The sequence below is a fragment of the Phascolarctos cinereus genome, unplaced genomic scaffold (genome assembly GCF_003287225.1).
Source record: "Phascolarctos cinereus isolate Bilbo 61053 unplaced genomic scaffold, phaCin_HiC Scaffold_726;HRSCAF=1367, whole genome shotgun sequence".
Taxonomy (NCBI): Eukaryota; Metazoa; Chordata; class Mammalia; order Diprotodontia; family Phascolarctidae; genus Phascolarctos; species Phascolarctos cinereus.
Window position 1 is genome coordinate 376,782,241 of NW_027556098.1, and position 19,790 is coordinate 376,802,030.

A 19,790-nucleotide genomic window follows, 5' to 3' on the forward strand; every position below is an offset into this window, starting at 1 on the left:
TTAGTGTGTGATTACACTCCGCAGTGAACAGGCTGGCCAGTGTGGCCAGCGCTCTGTTCCTGCTGGCGGATGGGCCGTGGAGCCAGTGGGTCACACCCATTCATTCACACACATTCAGTTCATTAATTCAGCAAACATGAAGCATTGACCGCCTGTGGAGACCTGGGGATGGTGTGTGTGGGGGGGTGTGCAGAGTGAGCCAAGATACAATTCCTGTCTTTCTGGAGATTACAATCTTATGGGAAGATAAGGCAGAACTATAGTATACATTATTAATCAAGGTTAAATGCATCATTGTACGACAGATGTTATGTGAGCCTGGGCACAGCATCTCCTCTCTCGTGGCATCAGCCAATGTGGCCACTGGAAGCTGCAGAGAGGATGCCAAGCTGCTTCGGTAAAGGGCGTTTCCTCACCTGGGAGTTCCCTGTACCAATGCTATCTCTGGTCTAGCCCTGGCCCCCATCCCTTCCCTTTCCCCAGTCCCCAGGCCGTGCTTTGTAAGGTCTAAGGGTTAAGGGGAGGCAGGCAGTGGGGGCGGTGGGGGCAGGGGTGGGCCTTGGAAGTGAGCCACCTCCACCAGCCTGAGCTTGATACTGAGCTAGCCTCAGGGAGAGGGAGAGAGAGACCGGGGCCCACTGCCCCCCATCCTCCCTGCCCCCCTGCTCTTTCCTCCTCCTCCTCCTCCTCCGAGGCTCAGCCAAGGCCCAGGACCGGGCTGGGGGAGGAGGTGCCGCAGGCCGGCCCACAGAACAGGGCTCTGGCCTTCATCACACATGGTTGGAGGGGCCTAGCCCAGGCGGGGCCCTCCCTAGGGTCCCCAGGAATGCTAGACTAACCCAAGTGAGCTGTCTTTTGTTTCTGGTTTCTCAGAGCTTTTTCTTTGGATGTTTCCAGAGCACGCACCTCATACCCTGCCTCATGGTGGCATTCGATTTGGCATCAGGGAATTTGGGTACAGGGACAAAGAACCGAACCTCTTTAGACCTCAGTTTGTCATCTGTAAAATGGGGACAATAGCAGTCACCCTGCTTACCCCCCAGGGTTGTTGTCAGCAAACTGCTATGGAGACCTTAGAAATGTGCTTTGTTCGTCTTATAGCTACAGATTTTATCCCCTGTTCCCACACTAGATTGATTCTAAGCTCCTTGAAGGCAGGGCACTGTGATTCTCTCCCCCACCCTTTTTAATCCTAAACCCAGGGCCTTACACACACACACACACACACACACACACACACACACACACAGAGTAGGTACTTCATACACATTAGCTGAGTTTGAATTTATCGGAACATCACGGGACTTAGAGCTTGAAGGGCTCATCTAGTCCAAATTACTCATTTTTCAGATGTGGAAACTGAGGCCCAGTGTGGTATTTTGAACCTGTATCATTGATGAGTTTTTTTCATCAAGATTAAATGCCCTTCTTTATTATATAGGATGGCTTTCTGGGAGAGGACGATGATACGGTGGATAGAGCACCAGGCCTGGAGTCAGAAAGACCTGAGTTCAAATCTGGCCTCAGATACTTATTAGCTGTGTGACCCTGGACAAGTCACTTATCCTCTGTCTGCCTCAGTTTCCTCATCTGTAAAATGGGGATAATAGTAGTACCTCCCTCCCAGGTACTACTTGTGAGAATCAAATGGGATAAAATTTAAGCCCTTAGTATAGTGCCTGGAACATAGTGAGGTGCTATGTAAATGCTGGCTGTTGTTCTTATGAAAAGAGAGGAAAAGGGATACCAGGGGAAATGTAGGTGATGGAAAACGAAAAGCGATCACTGGAAATTTATTTTTACAAATACTAAATGACCATGGAATTTGGAGCTGGAAGGTCCCTTGGAAACCTCCTTGTCATGTGATCCTAGCTCTAGAACCAGAAGATATCTCAGAGGCAGCCTAGTCTAACCCCCCCCCCCACATACACACACACTTTACAAATGAGGAAACCGAGGTCTGGAGAAATTAAATGACCTGTTGGAGGTCCACTCTGACCCTAAGGCCAGCATTCTTTCCAATTTGCCTCAGTGTGTCCTGTGTGTCCTCACATAGCCCCCTTCATTTTACAAATGAGGAAACTGAGGCCCAAGTTCACCCAGATGTCAGTAAAAGGTCTGCAATTTGGATCATAACAAAAAAAAAATCCCCTGCCCCGGGAAAGTCCCAACTTGAAGACTTTGGTCTCCTGCTGTCCTTCTGCCGATAGCTGTAATGTAGCTGTGCTGTTTCTTGAAAAATCCCCTTGAAATTCCTGTGCCTCTTTCTCTTCTCTGCCATGACATTTTCTAGGGGATAGCCGGGGTTCCTAGGGGAAGGCCAGAGTGGGGAGGCTGGCCACGTGGCTCCCATCTCTGGACTCCCACGTGAAATGTGAGAGGGGCTGGGGGTCGGGGCCTGGCTCCAGAATCCAGGCCATCCCACTCTGATTGCCCCAGTTACTGGCAGGACGGAGAGCTGGAAGCCACAGGAAACTGCAGCCAGGATGCTGGGTGGGGTCCTGGCTCAAAGAGAATGCAGCCTTCTGAGCTGCAGCCGGGCGGGCAGGCTTTGGATGGGGGAGTGGGGGCTCTGCGGGAAGGGTTCTGAGTTTCCCTCGAAACCAGCCAGCTTTTGGGGCCCTGCCTTCTCTGCCTCGCTCAGGGGGTGGAAGGGAAATGTATCCAAACGAAAAGTATTTGGCTGTTCCTGAAAACTTCTGCTGTTTTTGCTATTTTTGCCTTTGTGCAGAAGTTAGATTTTTGTGAGGATAATTAGAGACTTGATATGGCTAGAGAGATCTGGAACCAGAGGATGCCTTAGATTATAGTGTGTGAACACTAGGATGGCCCTTAGAACCCAGAATGTCAGAGCTGGAAAGGGCCTCAGAACACAGGATGTCAGAGCTGGGAAGGGCCTTAGGACAGAGAATGTCAGAGCTGGAAAGGGCCTCAGAACACAGGATGTCAGAGCTGGGAGGGCCTTAGGACAGAGAATGTCAGAGCTGGGAGGGACCTTAGAACACAGGTCAGAGCTAGAGAGCCCTGGGTAAGGAACTGAGTCTTCTGACCCTGGGAAAGGATATACAAATACTACTTCAGAGCCCCTGAGTAAATACTAAAAAGAAATAAAATCCTACCACTTACCATTTAATTTAGAATCTAAATTGCTTCAGTAGAGAGTCTATTCAGATTGCCATCCTGAGCTGGTCAGCCCTGAGGCCACCTCTGTGTCCACTCTGCATCCCCTCCTCTCTAATCCTTTCCCCCCTCTTAGTGTCTGCCTCCTTGGTGAGGCCACCTTCTCCTTGGCTGCTCTCTGTCTCCTGTGGCTCCTCAGGGTAGGTCTTGCCCACAAAGAGAACTGTTTGGTTGGGGTGCTAGAAACCCCCGAGTTCAGCCTCTCCCCTCATTTTCTCCCTTGACTCCCCCAAGAGAAGGGGCAGCTCTGGTTGATAGAGGTTCTCTTCCCTCGTGGGTGGAAGGGGCTCTTTGGAGACTGAGAAGGGAAGGTGGGGTTTGCAAGGATTTCTTTGGACCCATGATCCATCACACTTTTCTCCTGAGGGGTAGCAAGCAGACGATGGGCTTGGCCTGGCTTGGCTTGTCGAAGGCTGCCAAGTCATTAGGATGGAAGGTTGTGCATTCCCCACTCCCCACCTTCTCCTGCCTTGGCCACCCACAAAGGAGCCTGCAAAGCTCCCCTCTTACCCAGGGCCACAGAAGGTGGGTGGGCTGAGTAGAAGAAAAATACCAGAAATGAATCGAACATTTCAAGATTATACTACATTCCTAGAGAAAGGATTGGGTCTGGATCTGGGATTTTGTTGGCATAGAGAACTCCCAGATGAAAAAACTCTCTATTAATTTAGGCCGGCACACCATTATCATCATCATCATCATCATTATCATCGTAATAATAATAATAATAATAATAGTAATTATAATAGCAGCTAGCATTCATATAGTACCTACTACGTTCCCAGGCACTTAACAAATGTCATTTTTATCCTCACAACAATCCAGGTGATATTATTATCCCCATTTGACAGTTGAGGAAACTGAGTTTAAGTGACTTGCCCAAGGACACACAGCTAATTTGTCTAAGCTAATAAGGTCTGAGGCCAAATTTGAACTATCCCTGTCCCAGGGCTCTGTCCCTTTCACCACCAGGTGCCCATTAGTGTTAGCCAGTTGGCTAAGGCTCCGAGGTTAAGTCACTTGGCCACAGTCACACAGCCAGGCCAAGTCAGAGGCTAGAAAGGCCACCCTTTGACCCAATACTCTAGGCTTCTTCTCATTCCTAGACAGAAGAGAAAAGATACCTCCCTCCCTTCTTTGGAGAGGGGGTGGACTATGGATATGGAACATGGCATCTATTATCAAAATTAGTTAATGTGTTAGTTTTCCTGAGTTGCTTTTTTCTCTTTAAAGAAAAAATTGGAGCAGCTAGGTGGCGCAGTGGATAGAGCACTGGCCCTGGAGTCAGGAGGACCTGAGTTCAAATCCGGCCTCAGACACATAACACTCACTAGCTGTGTGACTCTGGGCAAATCACTTAACCTCTATTGCCTTACCAAAAAAAAAGAAACGAAGAAAGAAACAAAGAAAAGAAAAATTGTTATAAGGAATGTCTACTGGGCAGAGGAAGAAAGAGAGATATGTTTGTAAATGAAGTTGATGTAAAAACAAAATATATTGATAAAAACATTTTTTTTAAAGAGATAGCTTCATTGTCTGGAAGGGCCAACCCAAACTGGGCCATGGAGGGAAAGGCCCGGGAGCCAGAAGGCTGACTCATCCTGCCCCTGACTAGCCACAGTCCAGCTTCTCTTCTCTCTAGGATCCATTTTCTTCCCTGTAAATGTGTGCTAAGGGCCCTACTCACTAACATTTCTCCAATTCAAATATAGATGGCACTTGAGGGTTTACAAAGCACTTTCTCTGAAGTAGCCCTGTGGGGTACTCATGGAAATACTGTCATCCTCATTTGGCAAATGAGGAAACCTGGGCTCAAGGTGAATGGCCCGAGGTTGCAGAGGAAGGGGTCAAAATTGGAATTTGAACCTGGGACTTTTGACTCAGGATAGTAGTAGAGGGGATTCTTGTGTAGGTACAGTCTGTTCTAGAGCGCCTTCTATGATACTGACTGCACCTATTGAGGGCTCTTTCCACATAGTGTTCTGAGGTTCCTGGGGTTTCTCAACATTCTAAGGTTTAATGTTTCTTCTAGCTTTAACATACTAACATTCCTCCCGAATCTGAAACTCCGTGTTCTAAGGGCTCTTCCACTCTGACATTCTCTGTGCTAAGGCCCCTCACGGCTCTGATGGTCTGTGTTCTAAGGACCCTCCCAGCTCTGATATCCTGTGTTCTAAAGGCCTTCCCAGCACTGACACCCTGTGTTCTAAGCGCCCTCCCAGCCCTGACATTCTGGGTTCTAAGGGCCCTCCCAGCTCTGACATCCTGGGTTCTAAGGGCCCTGCCAGCTCTGACATTCTGGGTTCTAAGGGCCCTCCCAGCTCTGACATCCTGTGTTCTAAGGGCCCTCCCAGCTCTGACATTCTGGGTTCTAAGGGCCCTCCCAGCTCTGACATCCTGGGTTCTAAGGGCCCTCCCAGCTCTGACACCCTGTGTTCTAAGGTCCCTCCCAGCACTGACATCCTGGGTTCTAAGGGCCCTCCCAGCTCTGATATTCTGGGTTCTAAGGGCCCTCCCAGCTCTGACATCCTGTATTCTAAGGACCCTCCCAGCTGTGATATTCTGGGTTCTAAGGGCCTTTCCAGCACTGACATCCTGTGTTCTAAGGGCCCTCCCAGCTCTGACATCCTGTGTTCTAAGGACCCTCCCAGCTCTGATATTCTGGGTTCTAAGGGTCTTCCATGCCTGACATTCCATGTTCTTAGGCCCCTCCCAGTCCTGACAGTCTGTGACAATGATGATGTTCTAAGACCTACTTGACAGTGACATTCAATTCAGTTCAATTCAACATGTACTTAACTGAGCGCTAGAGACAGTGGCCGCCTCTCTCTTCAGAGTCTGAGCAATGGAAGTAAAGTCTTCTTCCAGATGTGGCCCCTCCCCCACCCCTTTTTAAAGTAGGCTGCTGGGGTACCCGTGGAAGGATTCCCCTGAAAGGAGATCCAAGCATTCTTTCGTCAGTGTTGGAGGAGGGGGAGCAGTGAGCTGATGGACCCACTGCGACTGGGGGGTAGCCGTCACATCCCAAGGCACCCGTGCAGAAATGGCCCCTGGAACTGCAGCTGATGTTTGCTGAGTGTTCTGGAAACCCTGCCCTCCTCCCACCAGGCTACCTGGCCTTGGGCCTTGGCAGTGAGGTGCGTGGTCTGAGCTGTGCCTGTAAGCTTCCCATTGCCTTCTGCTCTTGGAATCTGGAAGACCTGGGTTCAAATCATTTGTCTGCACCTTAGTTTCCTCATCTGCAGAATGGGGCTGTCATGAAGCTTTGCAGACTCGACATACTATGTAAAATGTCCATTGTTATTATTAACCAGGACTCTATCCTGCTAGCCTGTGTTGTTGCCTGAAATTCTACCATTAGACATTCCTTCCTTGGAATATGCAGAATGACATAGTAGAAAGAAACCTAGGTTTAGGGTCAGAAAACCTAGGGGTGCCACTTCTTAGCTGTGTGATCTCAGGCAAACCAGTGTACCTCTCTGTACCTTAATTTTTCTAACTGGAAATGGCAATAATAGTACCCGCACTACCTACCTTATAGGGTTGTTGTGAGGAAAAGTACTTTATGAACCATAAAGCTTGCTATCAAGTCTAAGCTATTTACTGTTATTTACTATTTACTGTTATGGTTGAGTTAAGGCCTTGGCTCTTCAGGCCTCCTCTTTTATTTTATTTCATTTTTTTTTTGGTGAGGGCAGTGGGGTTAAGTGACTTGCCCAGGGTCACACAGCTACTGAGTGTTATGTGTCTGAGGCTGGATTTGAACTCAGGTCCTCCTGACTCCAGGGCCAGTGCTCTATCCACTGCACCACCTAGCTGCCCCCTAGGCCTCCTCTTTTAAAAAAATGCAGGTACCCCGGTAGGCATCATAGATCTGGAGCTAGGTCATCTGTTCCAAACCCGTTTTACAGATGAGGAAACCAAGGCCCAGCAAGATTAAGTGATTCTCACAAGGTCACACTGATAGTAAATGGCACAGTCAGGATTTGAACCTGGGTCCTCTGACTCCAAATTTTCAGTACTATGCCATTTAAAGTAGTTTCTCATATAGCCTTTCCTTTAGGATTCTGATGACAGAAGCTCCCCTCAGCTCCAGGACCAGGGGCCTTCCCAAATCTTGGCATCCATCCATATCATAAAATCATAAGATTGAGAACTGAAAGAGAGCTTATAATCTCTTCCAACTTCCCCTGTTTTACAGATGGGGAAACTGAGGCCCATACTCATTTGCCTCTTTTTCTCTCTCTTGTTTTTTTGGGGGGTACCCCCTGCCCCAGTGCTTTAGCACAGTGCCTTCGCTCTTAGTAAATGTTCATCATGTTGTATTGTATGGTGGTTTAAGTGGTTTGTCTAAGGTCCCATGGGTAGTCAGGGGCAGTCTCTGGAGACTCTAGCCCAGGTTCTCCAACTCCCAGTTCCATGTTCTTTCCACCAGACCGAGTCACGCTCCCCAGCTCTCTGATTGTCACTTCTCTGATGGCTGCCCGTGACTCTGTGGAGTCCCAAGGCAGACTGTCTTCTGCAGGGCTCAAAGGCAGGGAAGGGCTGCGGGGGAAAACCAGGAGAGGCAGTGCCCGGGGCAGGAATGCGGCCTGAGGCTTAAGGGAGGGAGGCTTCCCAAGAGGCCCTTTGCAGACAAACCCCTGCCCCTCTGAGAAGAGAAACTGAGGGGCTCATGTGGTCATTTTTCCCTGGGGGAGTTAGGACAGGTGGGGAGTGGGGACATGCTGGCCCACACGTTCTTTCTCTTCCACTGGCCTATTTCTAGACTCTGGGCAGAGCAGCCTGCTTGGGGCACCCACTTGTCATTGAGGGCCCCACCTCCCTTTCCTGGCAGCCTTCCAAGCCAGAGCCAGAGTTCTGCATGGGGCGTCAGGACTGGCAGGGCTTTGTGGCTAGTTCACTCTGGGACTTTGGACAATCCCCTTCCCTGTCCAGCCTTAGTCTCTTTATCTGGGGGTGTTCTTGGGTCCTTTCCTACGTTTTAAGGTTTTCTCACTTCCTTTACTCTAACATTGTGTTTTAAAGGCCTTCCCAGCTCTGACACTGTGTTCTAAGGGCCCTCCCAGCTCTGACCTTCTGTGTCCTAAGGGCCTTTCCCAGCTCTGACATTCCATGTTTTAAGGGCCCTCCATGCTCTGATCTTCTGTGTCCTAAGGGCCCTCCCAGCTCTGGCATTCTATGCTCTAAGACTCTTTCCAGCTCTGACATTCTGTGTTCTAAGGGCCCTCCCAGCTCTGACTTTCTTGGTTCTAAGAGCCTTCTCAGCCCTGACGTTCTGTGTTCTAAGGCCCCTCCCAGTTCTTACAATTTCTGTTCTAACTCTTACACGGTCTTTTCCAAGAATGTTCCCACCTTTTACATCAGGGTAGGAAGTGTGGCATTAAATCAATAAACAAACATTTATTAAGCAGTTACTATGTAGCAGGCACTGCTACGTACAAGTACAAAAAGATATAAATGCAAAAAGAGCAATAGACTTGTCCTCAAGGAGCTTCTAGTCTAACTGTGGGAAAACACACATACAGACACAAGGAAATGCAGACTACATACAATACCACTTTCAAAGTGTTTGAGGGAGGGCAGGCATTAGTAGATGTGGGGGTCAGTAAACACTTCATGTAGGAGATGGTGTTTGAGCTGAGTCTGGAAGAAAACCAGAGATATGGCAAAGCACTGGCTTTGGAGTCAAAGGACCTGGGTTCAAATCCCACCTTGGATACTTACTAGCTGTGTGATCTTAGACAAGTTATGTAATATTCTTGGACCTCAGTTTCTTCTTCTATCAAATGAAGGGGTTATTAGACTTAGTGTTCTCCTAGCTCTTGATCTTTAATCCTATGAACTTTCATTTTCTTTTTTAAAATATATTTTTACTTATCTTGTTATTTCCCAATCACATGTAAAGAAATTTTTAACATCCATTTTTTAACATTTTGAGTTCTAGATTCTCTCCCTCCCTCCTTCTCTTCCCCTGCCCCTTAAGAAGGCAAGCAATATGATACCAATTATACATGTGAAGTCATGCAAAACATATTTTTCCATTAGCTGTGTTGAAAAAGAAAACACACAAAAAACAAGAAAAATAAAGAAAATTTTAAAAATTATTCTTCCATTTTCACTCAAAGTTTATCAGTTCTCTCTCGCTGTCTCTCTCTGTCTCTCGCTCTCCCTCTGTCTCTCTCTTCTCTCTCTCTGTCTCTGTCTCTCTCTCTGTCTCTGTCTCTTCTCTCTCCCCTTCTCCCCCTCTCCCCTTTCTCTGTCCCCCATCCTCTTTTTCCTCTCTGTCTCTCTCTGTCTCTCTCTGTCTCTCTCTCTCTCTGTCTCTCTCTGTCTCTCTCTCTCTCTGTCTCTCTCTGTCTCTGTCTCTCTGTCTCTCTCTCTGTCTCTCTCTCTCTCTCTCTCTCTCTCTCTCTCTCTCTCTCTCTCTCTCTCTCTCTCTCTCTCTCTCTCTCTCTCTGAAGGTGGAGAGCATTTTTCATCATCAGTCCTTTGGAGCTGTCTTGGTTCACTGTCTCGATCAGAGTAGCTGAGTCTTTCCCAGCTGATCGTCATTACAATATTGCTGTTACTTTGTACAATCAAACCTTCGTTTTCTGAGAGGTCTCTTCCAGCTTGGACATTTTGTGATCATATGTGAGGCCGACCTCTTCTGAGGCACAACCAAGAAGGTGCTTTAAACACATCTCCAAACCCCACGGTAGTACTGATGCTACCAGAGTAGAGTTCCCATCTATAAAGGCCAGCTTCTCGCTCATCTACCTCATGGAGATCCCTTTTCCATCTTCCAAGTTACCGCCTCCTTGTCCGACGTCCATCCTAGATGTATTGGGCCTTGTGTCTATCAATCTCTGTCTTCCTGATTCCCACCTTAGGCACACACAGATGGCTAGGAAGGAGGGATCTCCCCACTGTGATCAGACCACCAACATGGATATCTAGATACCACCTGCTCCCCTGTGCTTGCCCCTGACCCAAACTTTCAGGGATGTCTGGCTTTTGTCATTTTGCTACATGCGGGCAAATATCCAAATTTTCTTTCTTTCTTTCTTTTGGCTAGGCAGTGGGGTTAAGTGACTTGCCCAGGGTCACACAGCTAGTAAGTGTTATGTATCTGAGGACACATTTGAACTCAGGTCCTCCTGAATCCAGGTTCAGTGCTCTATCCACTTCGCTGCCCCCAAATATCCAATTTTTATAGGGAACCCTAAGATTGTACATCTAGAGCTACCTCTGAGGCCAGCTAAGCTGTTCCTTTTATTTCAGTGATGAGGAAATTGAGGGGGAAGTGAAGTAACCTGTCCAAAGTCAATGAAGTAGTAATCACACCCATCCTAGGTCAGGACAGCAGGAAGATCTGTGTCCTCTGAGGCCTCAGGTGGAGTGGGAGCCCGAGTCCTCTGGTAAATGCTTCTTAACTGGGTTTCTAGAATAAGGAATGTGCTAATGACACACCTTTTAATTTAATCTGCATTATTAGCATTTTCTCCATTACTTAGTAATATCAGTAAAGCTTGGATTGTAGTGTTTGCCATTTCTGGGGTGAAAATACTCACATTAAAAATTGACCAGCATAGCCCTGAATAAAGAGTCTGTGGTCTCCTGTGTGGAGATATTATAGTTTAATATTGCCTGATTTTTTCACAACATGACTATGATGGAAGTGTTTTGCATGACTACACACGTATAACCTCTATTGAATTTCTTTCCTCCTCAGTGGAGGTGGGGTGGAGAGGGAGGAAGGGAGAGAATTTGGAACTCAAAGTTTTAAAATGGAATGTTAAAAATTATTTTTACATGTAACTGGGGAAAAACAAAATACTAAATAAAGAAAAAAATAGTGCCTGAATTAGTGATCTGTGTAGGTGTATATATATGTATGTATATGTATATGCCTATATATACTTGACTGTAAGCTGCTAGAAAACAGGGATTTTTTTTTTGCTTTTTTTTTTTTGGTGAGGCAATCGGGATTAAGTGACTTGCCCAGGGTCATACAACTAGTAAGTATTAAGTGTCTGAGGCTGGATTTGAACTCACTTCCTCTTGACTCCAAGGCCAGAGCTCTTTTCACTGCTCCACCTAGCTGCCCCAAAAACAGGGTTTTTATTTTGTCTCATCTAAATTGTACTTTTCCCAGTGACAAGTACAGGGTTCTTCATGCAGTACACACTTAATATGTGCTTTTTGTATTGTTCTGTATTGGATGGAAAGGATTTGTTGTCTCCATAGACTCAGGAGGAGTATAATGAGCTGTGTGGAAACGTAGCGAGCCCCCATCACTAATGTCCTTCAGGTGGAAACTGTATGACCACTTGTTGCTGTGTTGTGAAGAGGATTTCTTTGAAGTTAACAGTTTGGACCAGATATTCCCTGAGTTTTCCAGCTCTGAAATCCTGTGATTCTATGAGGGGGGCTGAAAAGGGCTCTTGTCCCTTGGATAGAGGAGGTCTGTGGTCTCTGTGTGACCCTGTCAGGGGACTTGGGCTCTAGTTTTGAAAGAAAGACCCTCTGCCCTATTAAGTCTCTTGCAGAACCCTCTTTCTTTGCCTCTTAGACCCTCGAAGGGGACCAGGCCATCCTGCAGCGAATAAAGAAATCGGTCCGGACGATTCATAGCTCTGGCCTTGGTGAGTGAAGGGGCAGCTACAGTGGCCTGGGTGGTGGTGACAACCAGAAGCCCTCCTTGCTCCTTCCCACCCTCCAGCCCCCAGCTAACTCAGTAGAACAATACCCCCTGCCTAAGACATGACCCAGCTGACAGCTACCCCACGGACTTCCCTCCCTAGCCCATGTGGAGAATGAGGAACAGTACAGCGAGGCCCTGGAGACCTTTGGCAACAGCCACCTCTCCCAGAACAACCATGAGCTATCCACAGGCTTCCTGAACCTGGCTGTGTTCACCCGCGAGGTGGCTGCCCTCTTCAAAAACCTGGTAAGGACGGAGAAGATGGACTGGCCTGCTGCCCCACCCCCTTCCTTCCCTCAGGACCGCAAGGTCTAGCTGAGCTAGAGGAGAGTGTTAATGTTCAAAGACTGTGGAGCTTCGTGGAGTCAAGAAGACCCAAGTTCAAATCCTTCCTCACATGCTTCCTAACTGCATCCCTGAACAAGTCACAAGATCGTAGATTTTGAGTGGGAAGGGTCTTTAGATAACATAGTCCAACCCTTTTCTAGAGAAGGAAATTGAGGCTCAGACTAGCTATGTGATCCCATGCAAGTGCCTTGTGAAGAGAAGGGACTTACCTAGGGTCACGTAGCTAGTAAGTGTCTCAAAAGAGATTCGAACCCAGGACTTCCTCTCTCAGCCTCAGTTTCCTCACCTGTACAAAGAGGATAGTTTTATCACCTGGGTTGTTTTGAGGCTCAAGAGAAATCATATATATAAACTGTTAGGCAAACCTCAATGCACCATGTAAATGGTGTATATGTAATATACATGTATTTGTATGCATGTGTGTATGTACAAATGTAAATAAACACCATTATTGTTAGTGGAACAAGCCCTTCCTTTTACAGATAAGGAAACTGAGGCCCAGAGCAGTAAGTAGCAGAGCTGGGATTAGAACCCAGGCCCCCTGATCGTTACTCCCCAAGAGGTTTATAAAGTCCTTTTCATACTGTGACCTTGTGAGGGATGTAGTGAAAGTCTCATGACAGTTGAGGAAGTTGAGGCCTAGAGAGAGGAAATGTTTCAACAGTAGCCATGAATCTGGCAAGTGTTAGCAGCAAGACCAGAACTCGGCCTTCCTTTTCTGTACACGGGACATTACCCAATGATGTGAGGACCGTTGTATGGGCTAGATGATAGGAAATAGGGAGGGTTCGGGATGGGGCCCTGGCCTTTGAATCTTGGCTCTAACGCTTACTAGGTACATGACATCACTGCTCTGGGCCTCAGTCTCCCCTTCTATGAAATGGACTAGGTGCTTCTAAATCTGTAATGATATGGTTCCTCCTTCTCTGTTTCTTCCAGGTGCAGAACCTGAATAACATTGTCTCTTTCCCCCTGGACAGCCTGCTGAAGGGGCAGCTGAGGGATGGCCGACAGGTGAGGTTTTTGGGGGAAAAAAGAGGTACATGACTCTGCAGCTGGTTGGGCTCTCCTCAGGTTCAGGGGCAAGGGCTTCTAGAGAGAGGTCACCATGGTGCCTCCTAGGAAAAATATAGGGAAAGTTTTAAGGCCTATCTGAGGTAAGTTTAGGGCTTGAAAGACACTCTCAACTCCATTAAGTTCAGTGAGAAAGTAACTTTCAGAGGAACTCTTTTCCCACTCTGATGGAGTAAAAATGCTACAGGAAGAGACCAGGACGGAGCGGGCAGCTGACCGTCACCAAGAAGTCCCCACTAGTTTTGCTGGTTGTTGTTGTGTGTGTCTTTTGTTCTTGAAGAGGACCATGACATCAAGGAGGTGATGACATGACTTACAGCTGACTTTGGTTTGAGTGAGGGAGGGCTGTGCAAGGTCACCAGCCTCACTTTCTCCTCCAGAGCCATCTGGGTCCAGTGGCCAGATAGTCATCAGGAGGACTCACTAATTTTGCCATTCTGTGTCCTAAAGCCCTTACCAACTCTGCCATTCTGGGTTCTAAGGCCTCTCCTAGCTCTGACATTCTGGGTTCTAAGTCCTCTCCCAGCTCTGACATCCTATGTCCTAAGGGTCCTCCCAGCTCTGCCATTCTGGGTTCTAAGGCCTCTCCCACCTCTGACATCCTGTGTCCTAAGGGTCCTCCCAGCTCTGACATTCTGGGTTCTAAAGCCCCCCACCCCAGCTGTGACATTCTGTATCCTAAGAGCTCTCCCAGCTCTGACATTCTGTGTCCTAAGGGTCCTCCCAGCTCTGCCATTCTGGGTTCTAAGGCCTCTCCCAGCTCTGACATCCTGTGTTATAAGGGTCCTCCCAGATCTGACATTCTGGGTTCTAAGGGCCCCCCGCCCCACCAGCTCTGACATTCTGTGTCCTAAGAGCTCTCCCAGCTCTGACATTCTGTGTCCCAAGGGCCTTCTCAGTTCTGACATTCTGTATCCTAAGGGCCCCCCTCCCCCACCAGCTCTGACATTCTGTGTCCTAAGGGCCCTCCCAGCTCTGACATCCTGTGTTCTAAGGCCTCTCCTAGCTCTGACATTCTGGGTTCTAAGGCCTCTTCCATCTCTGACATCCTATGTCCTAAGGGTCCTTCTAGCTCTGACATTCTGGGTTCTAAAGCCCCCCACCCCAGCTCTGACATTCTGTGTCCTAAGGGCCCTCCCAGCTCTGACATTCTGTGTTCTAAGGGCCCTCTCAGCTCTGACACTTTGTGTTCTAAAGTCTTTCCCAGTCTAAAGTTCTTTGTTCTTTGTTTTTGCCAGCAAGAACAGAGCTGTCTATTTTTCTTTTCTTTTTTTATTATTTAATATTTTTTCCAAATTACATGTAAAAGCAATTTTAACATTCTTTTTTTTTCTTCAGATTTTGAGTTCCAAATTCTCTCTTTCCCTCCTCTCCCCCACCTTGAGAAGGCAATCAATTTGACATAGGTTATGCATGTGTAGTCATGCAAAGCACATTTCCGTGTAAGCTATGCTGTGAAAGAAAACATGAAAAAAAGCAAGAAAAATAAAGAAAGTAAAGAAAAACTATCTTTGATCTGCATTCAGGCTCTACCAGTTCTCTCTCTGGAGATGGGCACCACCTTTCATCATGAGTCCTACAGAATTGTCTTGGATCATTGTACTGTTGAGAATAGCTAAGCTGAAGTTCTGTGCTCTAAAGTCTTCCTGCATATTCCGTGATTTCATGAAACATGGACTCCAGTGTCAGTGAGGGGAAGAGGGAGGAACTTGGAGGCCAGAGTGGGGCCTGGACACTGTGGGAAGAACTTTCCCATCATCCCCATCAGCCAGGTGGCCGCTGATGTCACCCTGACATGAGGAGGCTGAAGGGGGAGGGCAGACTTAGAGGGTGGAGGCTGACTGGTGCTCAGAGGACCCCCCAGGGAGAAAGCTTACTGGCAAAGGGTTCTCTGGACAGCCCTAGAGATGTGCTGTGTTTGCCTCCCCAAGGGCCTACTCCCAGCTCCGGGGCAGTCTTCTCCCAGTGCCTGTGAACAGCCCAAACCAGACAGGCAGCTTTCTTTGAAGTGGGTGGGGCTGGGGATGAGGGAGAGTAGGGGTGGGGAGCGCCTCACCTCTGGGCTCCTGGGCTTGGCCTTGCCTCTGAGGTGCAAAGAGTGGAGGCGACTGAACTGGAGGTCCTGGGAAGGGTCTCACACCCTCGTCAGAGGCTGAAGTAGCCCCAGAGAACTTAGGCCTGGGAGTCATTGAGAGCCTATTAGAGTCCAAGGCCTTTCTGATCATGTGGTAAGAGAACTGTGAGACAGCGGGAGATGTCAGGCTTTAAAGTTAGATGCCTCAGGCTCAGATCTTCCCTTTATTATTATTTTTGTTTTGTTTGTTTGTGTTTTGCTAGGCAGTGGGGTTAAGTGACTTGCCCAGGGTCATACAACTAGGGATGTTATGTGTCTAAGACAAGATTTGAACTCAGGTCCTCCTGACTCCACCGCGCCACCTAGCTGCCCCTCCCTTTATTATTTACCCTTTGTTCTGCTTTGAGAGAGCTGGACTAGATAACCCTGTGCGTCTGCTTCCATTTTGAAGTCTGTGACCTCGTGATGACCCGACAGACTCATTTTACAGAAGAGGGAATCGAGTCTTTGGGAGGTTAAGCGACTTGGAATTCTCTTAGGGCAGGGTAGAGACCCAGGGCCACTTGAGAGCCCTCCGTGGTCCTCCGCACCCCCCAGCCAGGGTGCTTCATATCTCAGTTTCTGCATCCGTAAGCCAAAGCAGCTTGCTACAACACTGAGGTACCAGGTAAGCCCTTTGGATCAAAGCTAGATGAAAAGGCCTGGGATTTTGAAAGGGGTGGAATCATGAAAAGTGGACCCACCTGGTTTGGAATCAGAAAACCTCAGGCTGAGGTTCTGGTAAAGCTGGATAAATTTGAGCAAGGCGCTTAACCTCCCTGGGGGTCAGTTTCCCCACTCCATAAAATGATGAGGTTATATTTAGGTAATCTCCAACGTCTCTTCTCTCTCCAGCAGTACGTATGCACACGTGCTCTCCCTATCCCCATTCACCCTCAGCTCAAACCCAGGTATATTGCTGCTTACCTGAGCACTGGCTCATTGCAGGAGGTACTAATGAGTCAGGCTCTAAAAACCAGTCCCTTTTCCCCTCTGGGGGAGGAGCTGACACTGCCGTGGTACTTCACAGTTTACAGATCCCTTCCCCTTCCATTGGCCCATGGGGTCAAGCAGGGCAAGGACTCTGGTCCCAGGTGAGGTCAAAACATTTGACCTTTCTGGGTCTCGGTTTCCTCGTCTGTAAAAGGAGGAGTTTGGATTAGCCAATCACTCAGTCCATTTCTAGTCCTAAAACCTATGATCCTATGATGATTATTCTCCTGGTGCAGAGGAGGAAACTGAGGCCCGGGGAAGGAAAGCAGCTCACTCCAGGTCACAAACCTAGTGAGTCTGTCTCCTGAATCTCAAGTCACTGCCGTTTGCCCACGCCCTGGCAGCTTCTTCTTCTATCCTCCCCACTGCAGGGTCTGAGCGGGGCTGCTGCCTGAGGTCAGAGCCAGGGTATCCACAGGGACAGGGACCTCGCCTAGCTCAGTAATCAGGCACCCATCATGTCTGTGTGTGGAGGGACGGGGTGGTTGATGTAGCTGCCAGGCTCTGCCACCCGCTTTCATCCAGCTCTGCCCATTTCCAAGGTTTAAATGCTCACCCTGAAAATCTAACAGTCTGCTCTTGTAAGCTGGTCTGAGCTGGTTCGATTACACTGCTGGTCATGGGCACATTTCCTCCTCCCCACCACCCTTGCCAGCATTCTGGTGAAGACTGTAGACCTTCTTAGATTAATGTTTTCAAGTGTGTAAAACAAAATACATAGGATTGCAAAGGAAACTGGTTATATTGGAATACAGTTATGAACAATTTTTTTAAGTTTACAGGCCCCTGATCAAGAACCATTCTCCTAATATCTCTTCCAGCTCTGACATTCTGTGTGGGAAGGTCATTCGAAGCTCTTGACATTTTGTGTTCTAAAGGCCCTCTTAGCTCTGACATTCTCTGTTTGAAGGCACTTCCCAGCTCTGACATTTCGTGTTCTAAGGGTCTTCTTAGCTCTGACATTCGGTGTTCTAAAGGCCCTCCCAGCTCTGAGATTCTGTGTTCTAAGAGCCCTCTAGCTCTGTCATTGTGGGTTCAAAGGGCTCTCTCAGCTCTGACATTCTATATTCTAAGGGTCCTCTCAGCTATGACATTCCTGTTCTAAGGGCCATCCCAGCTCTGACATTTTTTCCTTAAAGCTCCCTCTTTTCTCCCCCCACCCTCTTGCCCTAACACTTGGGTTCTAAGGCCCCTCCCAGCTTTCTGACATTCTGTGTTCTAAGCCCCTTGAAGCTCTGACATTCTCTTTTCTAAGGCCCTTCCAGCTCCTCTGATACTCTATATTGTAGGTCTTGCTGAGCTCTGACATTCTGTGTTCTAAGGTTCCTTCTAGATCTTATACCCAATGATCCTATGATTCTGTTTTCTTATATAGGAAGATGGCAAAGTTTAGACCATAATAGGTAAGGTGTGGGAAGGGTTGCAGAGGTCTGGGTCTACAAAAAGTAAGGGCAGGAGCACAACCAAGTGGATGGGAAGGATTAACTCAAAATGGAGTCAATTGGAGGGACGGGTTTTGTGGGCATTACTGTCAGCACTAGGAAAATGAATGCAGAGATCTGGGTGGAGGGAAAGAGCAGATTTGAGGGGCCACAGGGTCAAGACTGGGGAGGGTAGCATGATCAGTCAGTCAGTAAACATTTATTAAGCACTTGATGTGTGCCAGGCACTGTGTGAAGCACTTGGGATACAAAGTAAGGCAAAAGACAGCCCTGCCCCTTCAGGAGTTCACAGTCTAATGGAGGAGGCAACGTGCAAGTGCTCCATACAAACAAGCTACATACAGCATAAATTGGAGATAATTGGTCAACAAAGCCAAGGCAGTAACATTAAGGCTCCCTGTGGAAGGTTGGATTTTAGCTAGGACTTGAGGGAAGCCTAGAGAGATGAGAGAAAGCATTCCAGGCATGGCGGGCAGCCAGTGGGTAGGTGGAGGGATGGGGTTTATTTGGAGGAAGTATTTAGGACTTGGGGAAGGGACCTTGGTCAGGGTGGAGGGATGAAGTCAGTCTCCAGGAATATGGGGGGCTGTTTTCACAGTCAGACCCTAGGGATCATGGCATGGGGACAATCCCCTAAAGCCACAGAGAGGCTTGAGTTGTGCTGGGGTCCTTGACCAAGCCCCTTTTGTGATCCTCTTTTTCTCGAACTACAGGATTCCAGGAAGCAGGTGGAGAAGGCGTGGAAAGACTACGAAGCCAAAATGTAAGTGTTCTCGGGGAGATGGGCTGCCCCAAGAATCTGCCACCTTCTTCATCAGAGCAGTAATAATCATAGGGTAACCTTCCTTCAAGGTTCACACGTCCATCTCTCACACCACCACTGGGGCAGTAGTTATTCCTGTCTTACAGATGGGGAGACTGAGGCTCAGAGAGTTTGGCAAGGGCTTGAGCCCAGTACTCTTCTACCAGTCACACGGCCTCTCTCTCCCTCGCTACTCTCTGATGGGGCTTCTGGAGGCAGAGAGGACTCCTGTTGTAGCAGGAGGGACTTAGGTGAAAGACTTTTAAAAATAAAAAACAAAAACCAAGCTTCCTGATTGTAAGAGCTGAGTCAGCTGGCAAGGCCACACATCCTTTCCTTCTCCGAGGAAGAAAAGCGGGGCAAGGCCTCCTCTACGGAGGCCCCGGCAGGGGCATTGAATGCCGAATCTGGGCTCAGCAAATAAAGCCTGGTGTGGCTGCCAGCGTCTTCCCTATATTTGGTTCAGAGCCTGGATCATAATCCCTAGACCATCTCAGGGGGTTTGCTTTATACCTGGGCTTCCCTAGTGTGCACATCCCAGGGTTGTTCTGCAGCCAGGAGAGTGGGGTCCAGGCCAGGGTCTTATCCGTGGTAAGTCCTGGCCTCACAGAGATCACAAGAGCAAATATTTAGAGCTAGAAGCCATCCAGAGGCTGGTATTCCAGTCCTCTCATTTTATAGAGGAGGAAACTTAGGGCCTATTGGTAGTGTATACAGTGGTGAGAGCACAGGCTTTGGGCTCAGAGGACCTGGGTTCAAATCCTAGTTTTGTTACTTCTACCTGTATGACTTTAGGCAAGACACCTTCTCTGGGTCTCAGTTTCATCATCTGTAAAATGAGGGGGTTGTACTGGATGACCTCTAAGGTCCCTTCTGACTCAACATGTGTGATCCTATGATCAAATGAGATGATATTTGTAAATGAGATGATATTTGCTTAGCACAGTGCCTAGCACATAGTAGGTGCTTTATAAATGGTAGTGAGATGATGATGACAACGATGACAATGATGTCAGAGCTGGGAGGGCCCTTAGAACACAGAATGTCAGAGCTGGGAGAGCCTTTAGAACACAGAATGTCAGAGCTGGGAGAGCCTTTAGAACACAGGATGTCAGAACTGGGAGGGCCCTTAGAACAGAGGATGTCAGA

At 48.1% G+C, this 19,790-nt stretch overlaps 1 protein-coding gene across 1 annotated transcript in view; it reads left to right on the top strand.

Annotated features, from left to right (window-relative positions):
• Positions 1–19,790, top strand: part of ASAP3 (ArfGAP with SH3 domain, ankyrin repeat and PH domain 3) — a 69,079-nt gene that overhangs the window by 19,237 nt on the left and 30,052 nt on the right. The window contains 4 exon segments of the mRNA XM_020983059.2: positions 11,738–11,810; positions 11,970–12,115; positions 13,157–13,231; positions 18,553–18,602. Of these exon segments, the coding sequence (XP_020838718.1) occupies positions 11,738–11,810; positions 11,970–12,115; positions 13,157–13,231; positions 18,553–18,602 (344 nt within the window).